This window comes from Puma concolor, chromosome B1 (assembly GCF_028749965.1).
Source record: "Puma concolor isolate L17-30 chromosome B1, mPumCon1.1.hap2, whole genome shotgun sequence".
Taxonomy (NCBI): Eukaryota; Metazoa; Chordata; class Mammalia; order Carnivora; family Felidae; genus Puma; species Puma concolor.
Genome location: NC_141670.1, coordinates 111,450,008 through 111,470,231, shown reverse-complemented (window position 1 = coordinate 111,470,231; position 20,224 = coordinate 111,450,008). Strand labels below are relative to the sequence as shown.

General features: G+C 40.1%; 1 protein-coding gene across 23 annotated transcripts in view; it reads left to right on the top strand.

Moving 5' to 3' along the window:
- The window catches only part of ANK2 (ankyrin 2), a 673,807-nt gene that overhangs the window by 489,104 nt on the left and 164,479 nt on the right, over positions 1 to 20,224 (top strand). For all 23 annotated transcript variants that reach the window (XM_086704357.1, XM_086704361.1, XM_086704354.1 and 20 more), the window contains 2 exons: positions 9,984 to 10,082; positions 11,473 to 11,571. In XM_086704357.1, the coding sequence (XP_086560483.1) occupies positions 9,984 to 10,082; positions 11,473 to 11,571 (198 nt within the window). The remainder of the gene's footprint in view (positions 1 to 9,983; positions 10,083 to 11,472; positions 11,572 to 20,224) is intronic.

Here is a 20,224-nt window from a genome sequence, read left to right as displayed (position 1 = left end):
AATTTTAGTATTATCATAGGGGTAAGTCACACACAAAGTCGGGACACTGAGGCTTTTCTTTCCAGGAAGCAGCTTTATTCATGCCAGGGTGGGATCATCGGGCTAAGACCCAAAAGGCTGAGCCCCAAGCACGGCAGGGGGGGTGGGTCACCTTTTGTACAATTTTTTTCCTTTGTCTCCCATATTTGGTAAAAAACAGTCTGAATGGGCGGTCTATATTACAGAGTCATGAGGAATGTCACACACACACATAACCAGGTTGCCTTCCCTTGTCTTGAGGTTTTCACCACATTCCTTATGGAAGGACTCTACCACATTCTCTCCTTTGATGCTTGGACCCCCTATTTTTGGTCAAAGAACATCACCTTGGTTTAGAGGTTTATGTTTGCATAACATCATCACATGTGTGGCTGCTTTCCTTTTGACCATTACCTCAATGAGGCTGGAGACAGACTGTAAAAGTAGGGGAGCTAGGCAAGGCAGGATTAAGCAAGCCCCCCAGAGCAAGAGAAAAATACTTATGAGGGTTTGGAATCCCCTGCAAGTTGAAAATAAATCCTCCTAATAACTCTCCAGGGCCCCAGCCTTTCCAGGTCTGGACTGGGACATGAGCAACATTTCTCATTCGATCTGTGATCTCCTCTATGACTTTTCCTTTGTCATCTATCTGTAGGCAGCAGTTACTCAAGTTAAACTTTCCACAAACTCCTCCCTCAGAAGCAAGCAAGTAATCTAAAGTCAAGCGATTTTGATAGATACTATTGTGCATTTTGGTTTGCTGCTTTGCTAGCGAGTTAAGAGCTCTAACAGTTTCATTGTTTATAATTTCTACAACTGCTTGCAGTCTGATTATGCGGTGTAGCATGTAAATAGGAGTGTGGTAGCCCCAGGACCCATCCTCTGCCCAGGTGGCAGGGCTATATTAGATTACACACTTGGGAGGCCATTCATCATCTTTCCAGTTACCAATTGTTAGGGCTTGTCGTTTCCTTTGAGTCTCCCAGTCCCCCTACACTTGGACTCTTAAATGTTCCGCTCTGGCAAGTGGGAGCAGGAAGAAAGATGGACAAATAGTTCCCAGCACACATGACCCTGACCATCATGAGGAAAGTACTTTTTAGGTTGTCCTTCCACATATCCAGTACAGTTCACCTGGACCCCACCATTCAAAGGATGCATTGACATTGTCCTAGGCCTCTTGGAGATAAGAGAATTTAGAAAACGGGTTGGGACCTGCCTCAAGGTGATCTGGTAAACTCCCACCATTGGGTTTCCTAGGAAATTGAGTTATAAAATCTTTGGTCTAATGTTAAACGTCCAACATAGATGGTCAACTTTCTTCCTCACCGGGCAAGGCAGTTTTTCCCAACAATTGAGGTTTTGAGGAGCCAAACCCTGGTAGTAGGACTGGGGCATTCTGTTCCATTATAAGGTTCACAGGGATCTAATTCTCTAGTCTCCCATGGCCATTGATTCCCCATGTTGGTTTCCCCACATATATAGCAAGAAGAGATCTTCAGAGTCTGGGCTATAGTCTCTGCTAGGGTTAGAAACAAGTTCCATACTGTGACTGAAATGGGAAGGTGGCTACTTCTTATTTCTTCACAGAAGGAGTGGAAGACTTGGTGGGATGTGGCTGGATGAGCAGTAGTGACTCTCTTGAAATATAGCACAGTCCCTGGGTCTCTGTCTCACCTGTGAATCTGGATGCCAATTATCCTGGGTTAATGATGGTAAAATTAACAGGGTTATAGGTTGACTGATAACCTGATATAGGAAGGAGTGCTATTGTGCCTTCTTTTTTCCAAGTAGCCCATGAAACACAGCTCCAGCTGGGGCATACAAACTCAGGTGTATAGGCACATAAACCATTTTCTTCACAATGTATTTGTCATTGAGTTGTTTTTTCCACTCCCGATTTAAGCCTCTGTATGGTATATCATGAGTCCTTGGGCCCTCTATGACAAGTGCCTGCTTTTTTTCATATGACAGATGCCTCTGGGCCAATATCTATAACTGCACGTATGTCAAACAGCATTGACACTGGTCCTTTTGGGTTAGTAATTTGTGTCCAGCTGACCAAGCTCCTTGCCCCACCTCTTGGTAGGATTGGACTTCTAACCAATCTTCACTGGGGGAGTGTTGTGGGTCAAAGCAAGTGTATTGACTCTCCCATTGGCAGATAGAATAGATGGTCTTATTGTGTCTGCAGGACTTTTCCTTGGCATGAGAAACGGGTATGGTATAGTAAGGTCCAAGTGACTCCCTGGCCTGACCTGGTTATACAAATACATGGGTCACATGATGAGGAATCTAGGCTATGCTTCAGAGTCAAGGGATGTAGAAATGTTGGCTCAATGTAGTCTTTAGATCTGTTCAGCCAATATGGATTTCCTGATGGAACTGCTTGACAAAAGCTGGAGCCAGTGCCTCAGGAATTGCTACAGAAGGGGTCCAGATTAGAAGCAACTGATACCAATGAAGCATCCTATCCACAAAGGGAAGGTGAGTGCTAACAGAAACCTCTCACCACACTTTCAGCCAGCCTCTGCCAATCCTATGGTGAAAAGTAGAGCAAGAATCACAATAACAGCAAGAAACAAGGGGGACAGTGCATCACAGTAAGGAAACAAATATAGAAAATAAGGACAGTCTATTTGTTCCATCGGATCGTTGATTCTTCAAGCTTCTGCCGTGCGTAGATTAGTCAGCTTCCGGAGTGACTAAAGCAGGGCTGCAGTCTCTCAGAGCCTCTGGAGTCGCAGATTGCTTCTTCCGTGTGGTCAGCTTGCACAGCATTGATGGCTCAGGAATGCACTCCTAGTTTCGAGATGCCAGCTTCACTCTGCTGTGATGAATCCAGGGACCCACTTCGGGTACCTTTACTGAACTAGGGGTGGACAAGATGACAGTAAATGGGCCCCTCCAGAGGGGATATAGGGATTGGACATTCCACTCCTTCACCCATACCCTATCTCCTGGTTTAAAGGGGTGAGCCTGTCTGGTCAGACTCACAGGTAATCACTTCCTAACCCAGTGGTGTAAGGTGGTTAGGGTAGAGCCAAGGGCTTGCATCTGTTGCCTTAGGGTTAGATTGCCTATCTCGTTTAGATCCCCCCTTATGCCCTTGATAATGGGGGGAGGGCACCCATAAAGGATTTCATAAGGGGAGAACCCTGTCTGCTTAGTGGGACTACATCTGATTCTTAACAGGGTGATTGGCAACACCTGGTCCCAGTGTAGGTGGGTTTCTTGACTTAGTTTACTTAATTGCAGCTTCAGGGTTCTGTTCATTTGTTCCACCTTCCCAAGAGCTCTGAGGTCGGTATGCCATGTGTAACTTCCAGGTGATTTTTAACCCTTTAGCCACCAGCTGCACCACCTCAGCCACGAATGCTGACCCATTGTCTGATCCTATAGTGATAGGGATCCCAAATCGAGGAATGATTTCTTTTAGAAGTCGGGTCACTTCATGTGCCTTTTCTGTGTGAGTAGGGAAGGCTTCCACCCAGCCTGAGAAAGTGCACACAAAGACCAACAGATATTTATAGGCTTGGACCCAGGGAAGCTCAGTGAAATCCACCATCATATTTTCAAATGGGGCTCCCCTGACACTCTGCACCCCAGAGGCGGCCTTGGGTCCTTGATGTGGGTTATTCCAGGCACACGTTTCACATTGCTCGCATACTGCTTGGGCTATGCTGAAGAGTCAAGGGATATAGAAATGTCGGCTCAAAGTAGTCTCTAGATCTGTCCAGCCACTATGGATTTCCTGATGGAACGGCTTGACAAAAGCTGGAGCCAGGGCCTCAGGGGATTGCTACTTGGCTGTCTTCAAATTTCCACCATCCACCTGGGAGTTAGCTTCCATTTTCAGTCAGTACCAGGTACTTTCAAGTTGTGAGTAATTAGGGTCCCATTCTGCCAGTGGACTAGGGAACAGTGCTGCGGTTAAAGCTGCTGATTCTGCTGATCCTTTGGAAGCCACAAGCTTTGCCTCTTGGTCTTACCATTTCCCCATGCAGCCGAGGTGTCTCCCCTTTGATGTCCCCAACAACGCATGATAGCCACTCGTTTAGGGGCCCACACAGTATCTAAGAGTTCAAAGATTTCCTTACCATACTTTATGTCTTTCCTCCTGAGTTTGTTAGACCCTTCTCTTTATATAAATCCCCGTGGTGAAGGCATAGAGTCTGTGTATATACTAACATGTATCCCTGCCTCCAGGCAGGTTAGCGCGATGAGCTCTGCCTTCTGTGCCAAAGTCCCCTGACCTACGAATGACGTGTTGACCATCTGCTGGTTAATGGGCGCCTCTAGATCAAAAGGGGTGTTGAGACGAAAGCCCTCACATAGTCTTTGTAGAACTGGCTTGGGCTCTCCTCGGGTCCATGGAGTACTTCAGATGTTTTGCTCATATTTATGGCCTTTCACCCCACTTTCTTCATGCCATTTAGAAGGGCTTCTTGATACCGTTCAGTCCTTGTGAGCCCTCTGTCTACACTTGAGTCATTTCGGTCCCATTTGGGGTCCTCCCCAGGGAAGTGGGCCCAAGCATAAGCCTGAGTGTCTAGTGACCCAGTGGGGCATTCTCCTCTAACCATTTTAGGCTGCCTGGGTAATTTGGCAACGTTCCTCCATGGCGAAGGGGGTCATGAGGAGTTGGTGGCAGTCCATCCAGGCAGGTTTTTGGGTTTGAATTATGGACTGCATTAGTTCAACCATAGTCTGGGGCTTCTCCGTATAGGAGGGAGTATGGTGCTTCCAATTTAGGAGGTCCGTAGTGGTAAAGAGTTGGTGCACAAAAACATGCTGGCCTCCTCAGATCTGGCCTTCCTGATCATAATAGATGGATCCCCTAGTTTTCCCTCAGTGGCATCTGTAGGGCTCCCTGGTGTTGTTTCAGGGAGGGACTGCCTCCCTTGGCCTGATATTCTTATCTCCTTCCAGGAAGGGTGTATGGGGTTAGGACTGGTGATCCGGGAGAGCTGGCCACATCTGGAGAGGCCGGTGGTGCTAGAGGTGGGGAGTGAGGCCTCAGGACTAGGGGCAGGCTCTTGTGGGGTTTCTGCAGCTGGGATGGCTGGAGGCACAGATGGCAGTGGGGCACATGGCAGTAGGGTCCCTTCGGGCCCTCCCAACAGTATGGGCTTTTCAGTTTTGGGTTGGCATTTGGAGGAAGCCACAAGCCATCATAACTTTACAGCTCTCTTCAATACACACTTTTAGTCAAGGCGGCCGGTATAGGACTAGGTCTTGCCAACAGTCAATGTAAGGAAATTGGTCCGGGTGGCCTGGATCCCGTACAATGACTCTGAACACTCGGCCAATTAGTTCCTTCTCAAGTGAGCCCTTAGAGGGCCAGCCCACCCCAAACAATGGCCAATCAATTTCACAGAATGTCCAGAGCTTTCTGGGAGTTAATTTCACACCATAATTTCCTGAATATCCTTTTTGAAATTCCTCAACATACATTCTAGGGGAGTCAGTTTTCTCTTCTTTCTACCCATTTCCTCCCCCTAACTGGCAACTTTCATGCACAAGAGAGGGCTAGGGGGAAGGGAGGGACTAATTTGGAGAGGACCCACACCAACTTTGTCCACTTTTGGCTGCTCTCCTCTCAGAGATATTTCAGGCACCTCTTAGCCTTGATGGGTTCAGTATCAAGCTCTGACCCAGATCAGACTCCCCAGGAAGTCTGACACCACCCTAAGCTGTATGAGGTCACCAAGGAACTGTGGATGGGAACTCAATACTCACTTTGGCCCATTGGTCAGGTTGGAAACTTTCTGCTGTTTCTCATTCACACACAGTCACATAGTGACTCCAATCCGCTGCCCAGTGCCCAGCACCTTAGAGTTGGTTTTGTTCCTTATGGAAATATTCAGGCAGCTCTGGGAAGTGATCAGGCTCTCCTTCTATCTCTTAGGGGCAGGTATACCAAAATGAATCCAGGTTCTTACCAGTCTGATGGGCTGTGCTCCCTGAGCTGGTTCCTGGGCCTCGCTGGGTTCCTTTGTGTATCCGGGGCCCTTACCCCAGCATGACAGGAGGGGCTAGTCTCCTATGGATCAAGCGGTCCACTGGTGCCAGGCAAGGTCACCTCTCCTAGTACCCCAAGCCCCGGTGACAAGGGAGGTGAAACGCTGTGTCTGCCTCCTGGGCAAGCCCCCACGTAATGTAGCAGTGAGTCACACACGGAGTGGGGGCACCAAGGCTTTTCTTTCCAGGAAGCAGCTTTATTTGTGCCAGCACTGGATCAGCAGGCTAGGATCCAAAAGGCTGAACCCCAAGCGCAGTGGTGGGGGTGGGTGCCTTTTGTACAAATTTTGCTCCTTTGTCTCCCATATATGGTAACATGCAGTCTGCATGGGCGGTCTATGTTCCAGAGTCGTGAGGAATGTCGCCCTTGAGCACATAGGCAGGTTGTCTTCTCTCGTCTTGAGGTTCTAACCACATTCCTTATGGAGGGGCTCTACCACATTATAATGAGGTAAAGTCAGTTGTTTATCATTCTAGAAGTCACTCTGAGGCCTGTCTATGCAGGCACAAGTGGGGAGTTACACTCAAACTGGCCTGGGTGGTCTGGTGGCTAGAGGTCTCATCAGGGTAGTCCCATGGCTCAAGGAGTGGTTTCAGTTTCTAGTTGCCTGAGTTAAGAGATAAACTGGAAAGAAGAACTTAAAGAAGAATGTGGTAAAAAGATTGGTGAGTATAAGCAAGTGGGCAGTGAAGGTCAGGTCTTAGGGTCTAGCTGGTGACGATAACAATTCCAGTGCAGAATAAGTCCAGTTGTTCTATGGATAGGCCTTAAGCACTTGGAAAATATATCTCCAAACCAATAATCTCTAGTCCCACTTGGATAAAAATCCTGATATATGGAAAGCTTATAAACTTTAGGGACTACTCAGTCTTTTCCATTCAAATATATTACATAGGTTTGATTGTTTATAAATGTAGACTTTACCAAAATATTCCCTCTATTCTCTCTTTAGATTCATTCATTCATCCAACAATATTTATCAAGTAGGTACTATTTATCAGACCTGGGGCAGACAGAGTGTTAGGCAAATCACTGGATTAGATGTCTCAGAGGTCCTTTCAAACCTCTCAGGTGGAAACTTCAGATGGAGGCAGAGACAAAAACTGAGAAAAAGGAAAGGCAACTTCTTATAATAAGCATCTTAATATGTAAATATTTAATATTTAAATCTTCATATTTAAATATTAGTTGGCTAGGCCATCTAACAACTCCCAGTGATCAGCAGATTTGATTCTTACTTACTGAAGTAACAGATCCAACTTAAAAAACATTTATGTAATGGCTTATCATACAGAGTAAAAGATTTCTTCCAGTAAACAACTTAGGCCAACTAATCAAATGTCATGCTGAAATATATATAGAATAAAAAATTATCAGAAAAGTTACAGGCTCTAAAATATCAGGTTAATTATCTCCGTAAAAATTCCTACCCGAAGATCATACTGCTTGTCCTTCATTGTGTCAGAATGAGTTTACTATTTGTGAAGTGGTTTTTACATCTATTAAAATTAAGTACTTCCACTTCCCATTACCAAAGGGACTGGGTGTTGAATAACTCAGAAAACAACTTTGGTCTGGTAAAGGGAGTGGAAAATAATTTTGGTTGAATCATTTGTGTTAGTTAATATAGTTATCATTATTTGCATGCTGGTAGGACACGGGAGTCATAAAAGTGTCTTTATCAAGCTTTTGTTATATTGTTGATTAATTCGTTAAATTTTCTAGGAATAACGTATTTTGAAAGTACTTTAATTCTTATTTTATGCCAGTAAATATATAGAAACCATGACATGCGTGTATTAATGGTCAACTATATCAGCTGCTCAGAGTTAAATGTTGCTGAAAAACCAGGACCATGTTTTGCAAAGAAGAAAAATAAATATTATCTTATTTTTGAAACAGGTATAAAAGCTTGAAGGCTTCCCATAAGAGAATCATTAATATAAGCATTGACCAGTAACAGGAAATTTGCCATAGAGCATTTTGTAGATGTATTTGGTTCTCCTTATATGTGTTAAAAAAACAAAATTCAACAGAGTAAATTTGAAAATACAATTAACTTTATTAAACAACGAGTGGATCAGGCAGCATCCTATCTAACAAGTAGAGGGGAGCTCCAAGGAGTGGTATAAAATGAAAGGTTTTATAGGAAGGAGGGTTGGGCAAGAAAGTTATTAGCCAAAAAAAAAAAGTTCTAGGCAAGGTCACTTTCCCTTAGGGGGAGAACAGGGGTTTTTATCATGCAGATTACCTCATCTTCTTTGGGGAATGGAGAGGGCCCATGTGACAGATTACCTCATGGGCACTGATCAGAAAATTCCTGATTGACTATAAGTCATTTCTGGGGGAGGTCAGTATAATGTATGTAGATACCATATTTGGTAAAATTATCAATGAGTTTTTTCAATGTTATGGTGGGTAATTTTTTAGGAATTTAGATGTGAGTCAGATATTATAGCACTAATGATGGGGTTTGGGGGTGACAGCGGAGTTTGGAGCTTATGGCCAAGAAAGAATTCTTGAAGACATCTTTGGTGCAAAAAGGTGATTTTATTAAACCACGGGGACTGGACCTGTGGGCAGAAAGAGCTGCACTGCGGTTGTGAAGAGTGACTGATTATATACCTTCAGGTTAGGAGGGGGTTAGGGACAGTGTAAATCTCTAAGGAATTTTGGAAGCAAGGTTTCCAAGACCTTGAGGGGCTAGCTGTTAGGAAAATATCATTTATTACTGTTTAGTAAAACCTCAGTCATGAGACCCCTCAGATGTATATCAGGGGCCATATGCTTGGAGTATAATTGCCAACATATACTTGGGGGTTAAAGCTAAAGGAGGTTTGCAAAGGAATTTTTATGTGTTTAAGGAGATTCACAGGATCCTGGGGGGGTCAGGATAATGTTAGGCTAAGATTCCCTTTTGCCCCTAGCAAGTGTCACTATCAAGGCAGCCAAGCTCCTTGAGGAAGGTCACTCTGCCTGTCTCAAGGACATGTCAATGGGCCGTAGGTACTAAGGAAATTTAAGTTTTAATTTGCCTTTGTTTCCCATATCACCATGACAAGCACTTAAACCCTCTTACATCTTGATGAGGGTGATATTAGGGCTCCAGAAACGGAGTCTATAGGTTTCTGGAGATTAGGTTATGGATAAGATTATCTTTTTCTTGAAGTTTACTAAGTTATCTGTAAACTGAAGAAGACTCCTGTTCTGCATGACTGTGATCTGTATCAGTCAACCATTTGCTTTCTTTTCCTTCTTTTGTTCTTAGGCAGCCTGGAGTGTCTGGGGAATATCACACATATCCCACCTGGGGGTGAGAGGGTGGGAGGGAGTGCTATTAGCCTGTACTTTGCCCTCAGCTTGTCTTATGCTCCCTCATCTCTATCAGAAGTTATAAAATAAATTTTAAATTCTTGGGAAAAAAACTTACAGACAAATTAGTGACACAGTGCTAAGTGTCTTTAAGTACAATGTTGTTATTGCAAAGTTTTGTTAGCTTAGAAATTGTCCTATGGCTTTTGAATCACTTTTTATGAAAAAAAGATTTCCTTCCCATTTGTTAAAAAGTAAGATTTATTTAAACTCTCTCAATGTTCTAGAAACTGGAAAGAATTTTATTTGTGACTGGTGCAATAAATGATACAGTTGTTCTTTTTTTCCTCTCATTAGAAAAGTATTTAGATATTTCTTAGTCAAAAAATTGTTGAGATAAAGTTGGCAAATCCACGGCTCTAATGAATATTTACTACTTTCCCTCTCTAAATCAAAAACACTGGAAATTAGTCTCTCTGAACTTAGTAGCTTCAAACTAATGCAAAAAGAAAAAGTACAATGAAGAAACCAGAGTCTGTCTAGTCTCTGGGTTAAATACTTGCATAAAAATCAGATACTACCCACAACTATTACTCAGTTTCTGAGGACTGTTTGCTTCTCTTTTCAGAATGGACTCAACGCTCTCCATTTGGCTGCCAAGGAGGGCCATGTGGGCCTGGTTCAGGAGCTGCTGGGAAGAGGGTCCTCTGTGGATTCTGCCACTAAGGTAATGTTCATGCTAGTAGAATTTATTTCCTTGGACAAGAGGAAATGATTTAAAGTTATTTTGTCTGGTTATACATTGCAGACGTTTGCTGGAACACCAAGGTTCTTGACCATGAAGAACTGAAATTGAAACTCTTTCCACTAAACTTTGCAGAGTTTGAGTTGATTCTTTTAGAGACTTATCAAACATGAGACTGGAGAATTCTGCATACTTTGTTTCAAATGTTCTGTCTTTTTTTCTTTGATTCATGTAGACACTAGATTAATATAATCATGTGTGGACGACAGCACCTATTTTCCTAAGGTTGATTCATTTTTTTCAAAAGTATATTGATGTAGTAAACTTCTCAGTGGAAATGGACAGGTAATTTTCATGCTTTAATGAAGTTGTTATATCTTTTAATGTATTCATTTAACTTGGTAAGAGAATATTCGGAATCTCTTATACTGTAATGGAAAAGAGATTTTGGATCATGGATTGAATTATTGGGGAAAATTAGATTTTATCACTATAATGTGTGTTTGTAAAGCTATTGGACTCATTTTTAAAGACCTGTACAAGATGTTTGGTATACTAGAAACTATTTTTTTTTATTGATAGTCCTTTTACTAAAATATATTTGAACATTGTCGTTGGGGAGTCATTTCAGAAACAACAGATCTAAGTATTTTATTTTATCTGAGGGAGAGAGAGAGAGTGGGGGAGAAGAAAAGAGGGAGAGGAAGAATCTTAATCAGACTCCACGTTCAGCTCGGAGCCTGATGTGGGGGATGAATCCCACAACCTTGGGATCATGACCTGAGCTGAAATCAAGAGTCGGATGCTCAACTGACCTAGCCATCCAGGCACCCCAGAAACAACGGATATGTATTTTTTAAATATCATCACTGGTGACAAATCTTTGTCTTTAGAAGGTGAAATTTTAATTTGCAGAAAAACAGTAGTTAGTCAGAATCAAGCTTGTTGCCCAGAGCTGGAGTGTGATAATATGGTTGTGAGAGATGCAGAGAGTCTAGGCTGTAGGCCCTCAGGCGACCAGCTGGGGCTTTAGTCTGATCAGGGTTGGACAAAAAGAGTGGTGGAATAAATTAGGAATATGGCCAGTTAACCTGGATTTCTAACACCTCATGCACACATGATTGTCAAAATATAGACTGGCCCGACACCTCACGAGAATTGTGAAGGATGGAAAAGGAAAGCACTATACAGGAGGCTCAGTGTTTTGATGGCAGGCAATTTATCCCCTTCCAAGGTGGGCTACTATCTGGATTAGAATGACAAACTTTAACCACTTGAAGTTATCAATCAGCAAAATTGAAAATGCCTGTACATTCGATGTCTACAAAATTTGGAAACCTCTAATATTTTCTATTTTGTTTCTCCGAAACAGAAGGGGAACACTGCTCTTCACATTGCATCTTTGGCTGGACAAGCAGAAGTTGTCAAAGTTCTTGTTAAGGAAGGAGCCAATATTAATGCACAGTCTCAGGTACTGCATTCAGATTTTCTCTGGTGTGAATGAATTTAAATTAGAACAGCTTTGTGAAATTGATTTAATGGGTTGAGCCAGCTGTTGGATAGTTAAATTTGCTATAAATATTTCTGTTATTTATTTCAGCCACATTATTTTATGAACTCATGCTATGATATTTTTTTGATGTATTATGATCCCCCTCTTAATATAACTGAAAATTTGACAACTACACAGTCTGTCATTCTCTTTAAGTGCATTAAAAAAGCATATAAAGTGTTTTTTCCCAGAATGACAGTGACATCTGTGAAATATGAATTATTCATGCAAGTTCTATGTTGTGCTATAAAAGTAGTTTCTCTCCTGAAATTTTAAAAATTCTCAAAAGATTAGCATTCCAGTAGGAGATCTGCTATGAAGTGGGAATCACACTAATTACCTCACACCCCAAATGTGGACTTTACAAAACTCCTGAAGGAAACAAGAAAATTCGTGACCCACGGCCTTACAATGCATGTAATAACAATTATGTAGGATAGAAAATGCGTGTTCTTAAAATGAAGTATTTTTTTAAATTAAAAGAGTAATCAAAATACATCATAAACTTGATGCCCATTTTCTGGGTGAAGAAATGTTGCTTTGCCCAAAGCTTTCCTTTTGGTATCTATTATGAATCTATGTAGAAATTGAGGGGTGTATCCTTTTAAATCCATTTCTTCTCTCTCTCTTTTAAAGTTTTTAGCCTCTCTAGCATACCACAGGCCATGCCACGGGGACTATTAGCAAAATAAACCAGTTCCTGTCTATCTATTCTTTGGGATAATCTCACCGGCTTGCTTCTGAGGGGCCTTGTGTAGGAATATCTCTACCTATTTTGTTCATTCATTCGTTATGTTGACATGTCTCCAGTGGTATAAATAGCACTACAGGGCAAAAGTTAGAATCAGCCCTTTTTTCTTGGACTTTGATTAGAGGGAAGACTCTGTTGAAATTATGACAGGCAAGACGTTATTTATTTTCACCTCTATAATATCATACTGTTTTAAATAACCACATTTTTCTTTTAAAGCATAATTTTTCTTTTGAAAGTCCAATACACATCTCTATTTTAACATTTATTGAGAATATTCCATATTATAACATCTTCATGACATGAAAAATTTTTTTAAATTGATACCATCTGTAAAGAATTCCCATATAACGTATAAAGTATAATGGCATCTTGGGCTTAGAGACACAGGACTTGACAAAATCTACTGCTCTAAACTAAGGGATTAAAATCTTTTCTTTATAGCAAGAGAACATCTTTTTGCTCCAGAGCAAAGTTTCCAGACCTTAGCTGGCATCATAATCACCCACAGGGCTTGTTGAAGCATGTGCTTCTGGGCCCAACCCCAGAGTTTCAGATTCATTTCTGGAGTGGGACCTGAGAATTTACATGTCTCACATAATGCTGAGGTTTTCCATTTCAGGAACGCTATGAGACCCACTGCTTTGGAGAATATAAGAGAAAACTGGGCTTAAGAGCACTGCTATAGAGATTCACTAAGTACAGGTTTAATTATGTGCATAAATCAGTAGTTTGTATACTTAAGAAGCATGGAAATGAAAACCTGGTCAAGTTCAATTGCCCATAGGAGGTTTTTAATGGGAAGTTCACATGCCAACTGTTAGTGCTGTTAGTATCTATAAAAAGAGCTTGGTTGCTGTGCCCAAAATGACTCGTTCGTTGAACGTTGTGATCTCATAAAAGTTGACAGGTAGCAAATACTGCAAGATAAGTGCTTGTCAAAAGTTGTATCAGTTATTACACTGTGATTACTGGAAATTTATATGCTTTGGAGGTTTTCAAGAATAAGCCAAAACCACTTAATCGGTAATTTGCTTTCAAGAGTCAATGAGCCCATTCTTTATAGTCATAATCATGCCAGATTATAACAGATCTTATAGAAAGATTTATATTATCATTAAAGTAATCTTTATTTGTATTGTATTTAATTAGCTCAATTTAGGATTCATATTGTAGGGAATCCTGACAACTAGCTTCAAACTGATTTTATATTATAAGAAAGTTTTGGAGTGAAAAAAATTAATAATTAAAATTTAGGATGCTTTTCTAGATGCCTAAGTGATTTGATAAGCCCTATGAGATTATTTACTATATTGAATTTAGGTGGCCATCATTACCAAAGACAAAAATTACTATTACTTAAAATATTTTGTAATTTAATGATTAAGATTAAAATACAGGAATTTATATAAAACTATTTGATTTTTTTTGTTCCTATGTGCGAACAAATCCTAAAGGCATGGTTTTAAGGGCCATTGGGAGAGGATATGAGTCCTTCATACGTGATTCTCATTAGTCTTGTCTTGATTAAGATACAGATTTTTTCCATGACAACAAGGGACCTAGATGGGTGGGTAGGACCATGCTCATGGTAGTTAGATAGTCCCTTCCTTTTGAGAACCAGAAAAGGGGCATAGGAATACCAAATGTGCAACATAAATTCTGAATTTTGTACTCAAATTATACCTTCTCCCATATCTTTCTATGAACATAATGCAAGACAAATGCAGAATAGTCTGTTAGTATAGGAACGTTGATAGCTGCATAGTACTTTGCTTTTGACAAACTTCTGAATTTTTTGGAAATGGACCACTAAGGTTATTGTGGAATTAAGAAAAGCCCCAAGGAATAAATGGTCAGTAAACATTTACGGAGCTCATAGGTCATGGAGAGGTATACACCTGTGGATTTTACTGCACTCTCTCTACATAAACTGTAAGATCCATGTGAAGCTTACCCTGACACGACACAGTGCCAATTTTGGTAGTGTCCTTAATTCATGAAGAATTCCAGAACACCAGCAGAAGCAATTTAAGAGTTTTAAATGGAACTATGTGATCAGTATAATAACAATCCACTGATGTTTAAGTTTCTGTGCTCAGCAGTGGTAGCAGTGTGGTCTCTACTGAGACAGTTGTCCATCTAAAATCTCGATATGATTTTAAATGTTGTTCAGACCTTGTAGCTCTCTGGCTTGGTTCTTTGCTCTCCTGGATTCGGTGGCACGGAGATCTCATCAAGGTCTCAGTGCAAGCTGTGTTGGTGGAATAATGGGGCTAGAAGTCAGGTTAGAGTGATTGGAGGAATGCTATTTGCCTTGAGGATGGTTGCTTGCTTTCTGAAAACTTGGGCACTTTCTGACAGTCTTTACTCGGCACATGGACATCTTCTACACAGTCCTACAAAGTAATGCTGGAATGCTTTCTGGATATTTGTACTGGCATTTATTGATCACTTTTATAACCTGTACAGCTATTAGATTCAAAGATATGACTTTTAAACCATTGTTCCAATTATATGTTGTACACGAAATTTTGAAAAAAAATAAAAAAATACTCTCAGAGTGATGAGCTCCTTTAAATTCTTATAACACTTTTGCCCATTAATATTTGCCTATCTCAGGTTTATTTTTTGTTATGTATATCTACAGTTTCTGCAAGGTGGTACATTTCTTGGGAGCAGATCATTTTTTTCTCAACGTTCCTCTGTATTTTTAGGATTTGGTGTAATACCTTGCACATATATGATTGGAGGCTAAACATATGCACATATATTCTTCCTGTATAAGAATTAGCTCCATTGCATATTCCAATCATTCTTAACAATAGATGTTAATAATAGTACAAAAAATGATATTGACTGCCAGGAGCTATCTCTGACGCATTGTGTATATTATCTCTTTTGATCTTCATTTACTCTGTCATCATCGATGACAAACTGAGATAAAGATGATTCATTTACTTACTCATAATCTTCATCCCCAGGCAAAACTGCTTCTTAGAACTCTCATAACAGTTAGACCTTTGCTACAGACCCAGGAAACAATTCCTAAAATTCTTTTTCTTCTGTCCCAGACCCTATGAAGGTCTAAGTCAGCAGATTTTCCTGCAGCAGCATCCATGCAAAAGGTTTAAGGTGACAACTTCTCCTGTAGTATTTTTTGTGAACTATAAATGCTAGAGCTCTGCAAAAATGTTCAAAACACGATGAGATTTTGCTGTTGCTGCCAACAAAATCTGGCCTGCAAAATTTCCCTTCTTTAATTTTCTCCACAATAACATGTGACTTTTTGTTCCTCACACAAGAGTGTTTTTCCTTGCAATCTTAATTTTATTTTCTCATGTAAAGTTATTAAAATCCAAATGACCCTCATAATAAAATAAAGTTACTTTAAAAATATGTATTTGTTTTTTGTTTTTACGAAGCAAGCCGGTTTGCGTGATGCCTATTTGGCTACAATGAAAAAAAAAAAAGAGCACAGTGGATTCTGGTATAGGTAATATCTCTATACAGTAGGAGCTAAGTGAAATTGTGGAACATGGGCACAGTAAAACTTGTGGTCAACTGTAGCTTTCTGACTTTTACCTTATACAATGGAGATTGGGATGTTTGAATTCCCTGATAGTTACAGAGAGAAAAGAAAATGTGACTTCATTGGAAGAAAGGATGAGCCAGAAATTCCCACAAGTCTGTTTAAGGAGTAGGTGGAAGTGTGTGTCCAGGGAGCTAAGTGTGGGTTGGAGGAGAGTCCAGATGCCACAAAATTACAACCCCATAGTAGTATCTTATACTCAACCTCTTAATTTTAATGTATAGTTTTATGTATTATTTAATCTCATTTTATCTTTACAATGATGTGAACTAGCAGTGATTACGCTCATTTGGATATAAGGAAATTTGAGGCACAAGCAAGGAAATCTAAGGTCTCATAACATATTAGTGATTGAGTCACAAGCCCAGGGCCATTTGTCATGGACACCTCCCTTCCAATAGTCCTCTACATAGTTCACTGTTTCCCTTAAGCTTTCTCTACAATCTGCCTCTTCTAGGTCAGTTCAGTTACCTCCCACAAGAGCCAGGTCCCTGGCTCAAATGCCATCCATTCTCTCAGGGTCTAGTTGCGAAGATGCTGGGAATAACTAAAAACATTCCATAAAAGCGAGGCATTTCCAAGAAAAGGGATTCATGTACACTGGGACACCTATCTACATTTGGGACATTTTCACTCAGACATTCATTCTCTTAGGGTGTTCTTTTATGAAACACAATTCTTAACACACGGAAGACTTAAATATACTTTCTGAAGTATAGTTGGTGATGTCTTTCTGATTCATTTTTCTTATTAATTTTTGCATTGTTCTACTTTTTCTTGAATTTCTTGTGTTTTAGTATTATGAGGATTCCAGAAACAGTTTTTTTTTTTTTCTCTTTTCATCCTATTTTAGTGGTGAGTGAGTCCAAATAAGAAATTCTGATTTGGTATTCTTCATAACATATTTTGCTGAAAATTTACTTCTGTTTTTCTTGAATCCTTTTGCTTGTTTTATGGTCACTACTCTTTGTTCTTTCAATTCTGGAAATTTCATTCCAAAGGAGGACTTTCCTATTTGTAACACAAACATGATTAGACTTTATTTTATTAGCTTTTAGATTCTCAGACTGTGGCCATTAATGCCGGTTGCAAGATTACATGACCATTAGTTACACCCCCAGAATTTTAGGGGTGCATATGCCTACTCTATGCAATGATAAATGTTTTGTTGGGTGTAGCTTCCAATAATTTTTACTTCATTGGCCCTCACTCATTGTCACAAATAATTTGAATTGGGCTGTGAAGAGGAAGAAAGCCTACACAGTTGGCCGGCATGCCCATTACACTGAATTGCTTCCATATGGCCATGGAGCCATCCCTGGCTCTTAAAACAAAAACTCATAATGGAACATTCCGTTCTGTCACACGCACAAACACACATGCATACACACACACACACACACACACACACACACACACACACACACAGTATATAAAATAGGATCTGGACTCACAGATCCAAAAAAATTGTTATGTTTTCAGCATTTTTCTCCAAATATATACATATAGCTCTTTCTTAATAAGGTTCTTAGTTGTTTTAATTAAGAAAATTATTGTAACACTTTATTTGAAGTTAAGGTGAACATGTACTTGCATTTGACTGGGGATGAGAAAGAACTTGGGACACTTATGTTGTCTTTTTGACTCTGAAAATCAGTTTATTGAATGATTACACACGTGGAAGTGCATCTACGTTCCTCAGCATTTGGAGCTAAACAAAGGAAGTATGCTTTTCCAATTCTCCATTCTCTGATATGGATCATTTCTCTAAAAGAAATGATGAGAATTGCCATCTTTAAAATTTTGTATAAAATGGAATTCTCTCATATTATAGTAGAATGTCTTTTTTTTTTATTTTTTTATTTTTAAAAAAATTTTTTTTTTCAACGTTTATTTATTTTTGGGACAGAGAGAGACAGAGCATGAACGGGGGAGGGGCAGAGAGAGAAGGAGACACAGAATCGGAAACAGGCTCCAGGCTCTGAGCCATCAGCCCAGAGCCCGACGCGGGGCTCGAACTCCCGGACCGCGAGATCGTGACCTGGCTGAAGTCGGACGCTTAACCGACTGCGCCACCCAGGCGCCCCTATAGTAGAATTTCAACACTGAAAGTACTAGTCTGTTCATACACACATCTGAAAAGACATAATATTTTCATTTGCAATAAAATAAAGCAGTTTGCTATTTTTGAAATAAAGTTGAGACATTTATATTTGTCTTTATCTTCATTAATCTGGGGACAGGTGATGTGGCAAGGCTGAATACTGGTTGCCATTTTGTCCTGAAATTTGAATGAAGTAAGACATAAATGTCATTGAATGTAAATCTATAGTAGATGGCCATATATTTATCACTTCAGAAGACTATCTGTGTCCACTATTACTGTATTTTAAAGGAACTAAATTGTAGAAAGGTGAGACTTGTAGGGAGAAGAACAAAATGGCTAAGATGGATCTACATTTCTCTTAGTAGAAACAGAGTTCAAATTTCATACAGAGGATCCTTCTCTGTCCTTCTGAGTTAAAATGGAGGATAAGCACCTCTGGCAGCAAATAGTTAAAATTGTACCAGAGCGGTTTGCTTCTTACCTCAGATCTTATAGCACAATGTGCACGTTCCACAGCAACTAAGATGCTAGAAAGACCTCAAAGTTGTGATCCTTCCAGACAAAGATCACAAAACAAAACAAAAATGTGAAAACATGACACTAAATAAATGAAGTAAAACTTGCTAATAGAAAATTATTGGAAGTAGTCATTCCCTCCCTCCATCTTTCCCTCCCTCCCTCAGCACGTGTTTGGATATTCAATTTGTGCCCCCTCATGTTTGCTAGAGATACAAAGATGGGGTTGGAGTGGGGGAGACCAGAGGAACTAGTGACTGAACTGCTTTCTTTTGTTTTTAACTCATAGATAATTTTATTTTTTATATTTTTTCCAGCTTCAGTGAAGTATAACTGACAAATAAGATCGTAAAGTAGTTAAAGGGTACAATGTGATGATTTGATATTAGTATACCTTGTGAAAGGGTTCCAGGTTAATTAACATGTTCATGACCTAACATATTTGTTTATTTTCCTTTCTCCCTCTCTCTTTCTTACTTTTTAAAATGAGAACATTTAAGTTCTCCTCATTTAGCAAATTTCAATTGTATAGTCTAGTGTTATTAACTACATAGTCATCATGTTATATATTAGATGCTCAGAATTTACTCATAACTGAAGGTTTGTATACTTTTACCACCCTCTCCCTACTTCCCTCACCCCTCAGCCCCTGAAGACCATTTTTGTACTTTCTGTTCCTATGAGTTCAGTTAAAAAAAAAAAAAAAAAAAAAAAAAAAAGATTCCACATGTAAGTGATACCGTGCAGTATTTATCTTTCTCTCTCTGGTTTATCTCACTTAGCATAGTACCGTCCAATAACTTTTCTCTTAAAAAAAGGAATTGATGTGATAATCAGGGGTGAGAGGAGATGCAGTGTGCTGTAGGAAAATGAAATAGGACATGCGAGAGCCTAAAAGAAATCCAGGAGCTGAAACATGAAGGGGAAATGTGGTACATATGAAGCTGAGAGAGAAGATCACAGCCTGCAGGACTCTGTGAGCCATGTTAATGATTTTGTTTTAAGATGCTTATCCTAAGCCCAGTATGAGGTAGAGGTGGGAGGTAGAAAAAGATAAGATTTGGATTTTTAAAGATCACCTTGATGCAGTTTGGAGAACTATAAAAGGGGCATCATAATAATAGTACCTCCCTCATAGAGGATATGAGAATTGAATTAGTTAATCCATGTACGGCACTTAGAACAATGCCTGGCATGAGAACTCAGTGACTGTTAGCTGTCATTGAGATATATATATACGCACACACATATATATACACACATATATATATACACATATATATACACACATATATATACACATATATATATACACACATATATATACACATATATATATTTTTTAAGTTTATCTATTTATTTTGAGAGGTGGGGAGGGGCAGAGATGGAGAGAGAGAGAATCGCAAGCAGGCTCTACACACAGAGCCCTCCAGGGGCCCGAACCCATAAACCATGAGATCATGACCGCAGCCAAAACCAAGTCAGATGCTCAACCAACTGAGCTACCCAGGTGCCCCTAGTCGTCATTGTTAATAACAGATTCAGTGATAGCTCATTTGTGTCAGAGTGGCCTCTCTGCATGCCCCCACTGCTTGTTCTCAGCACA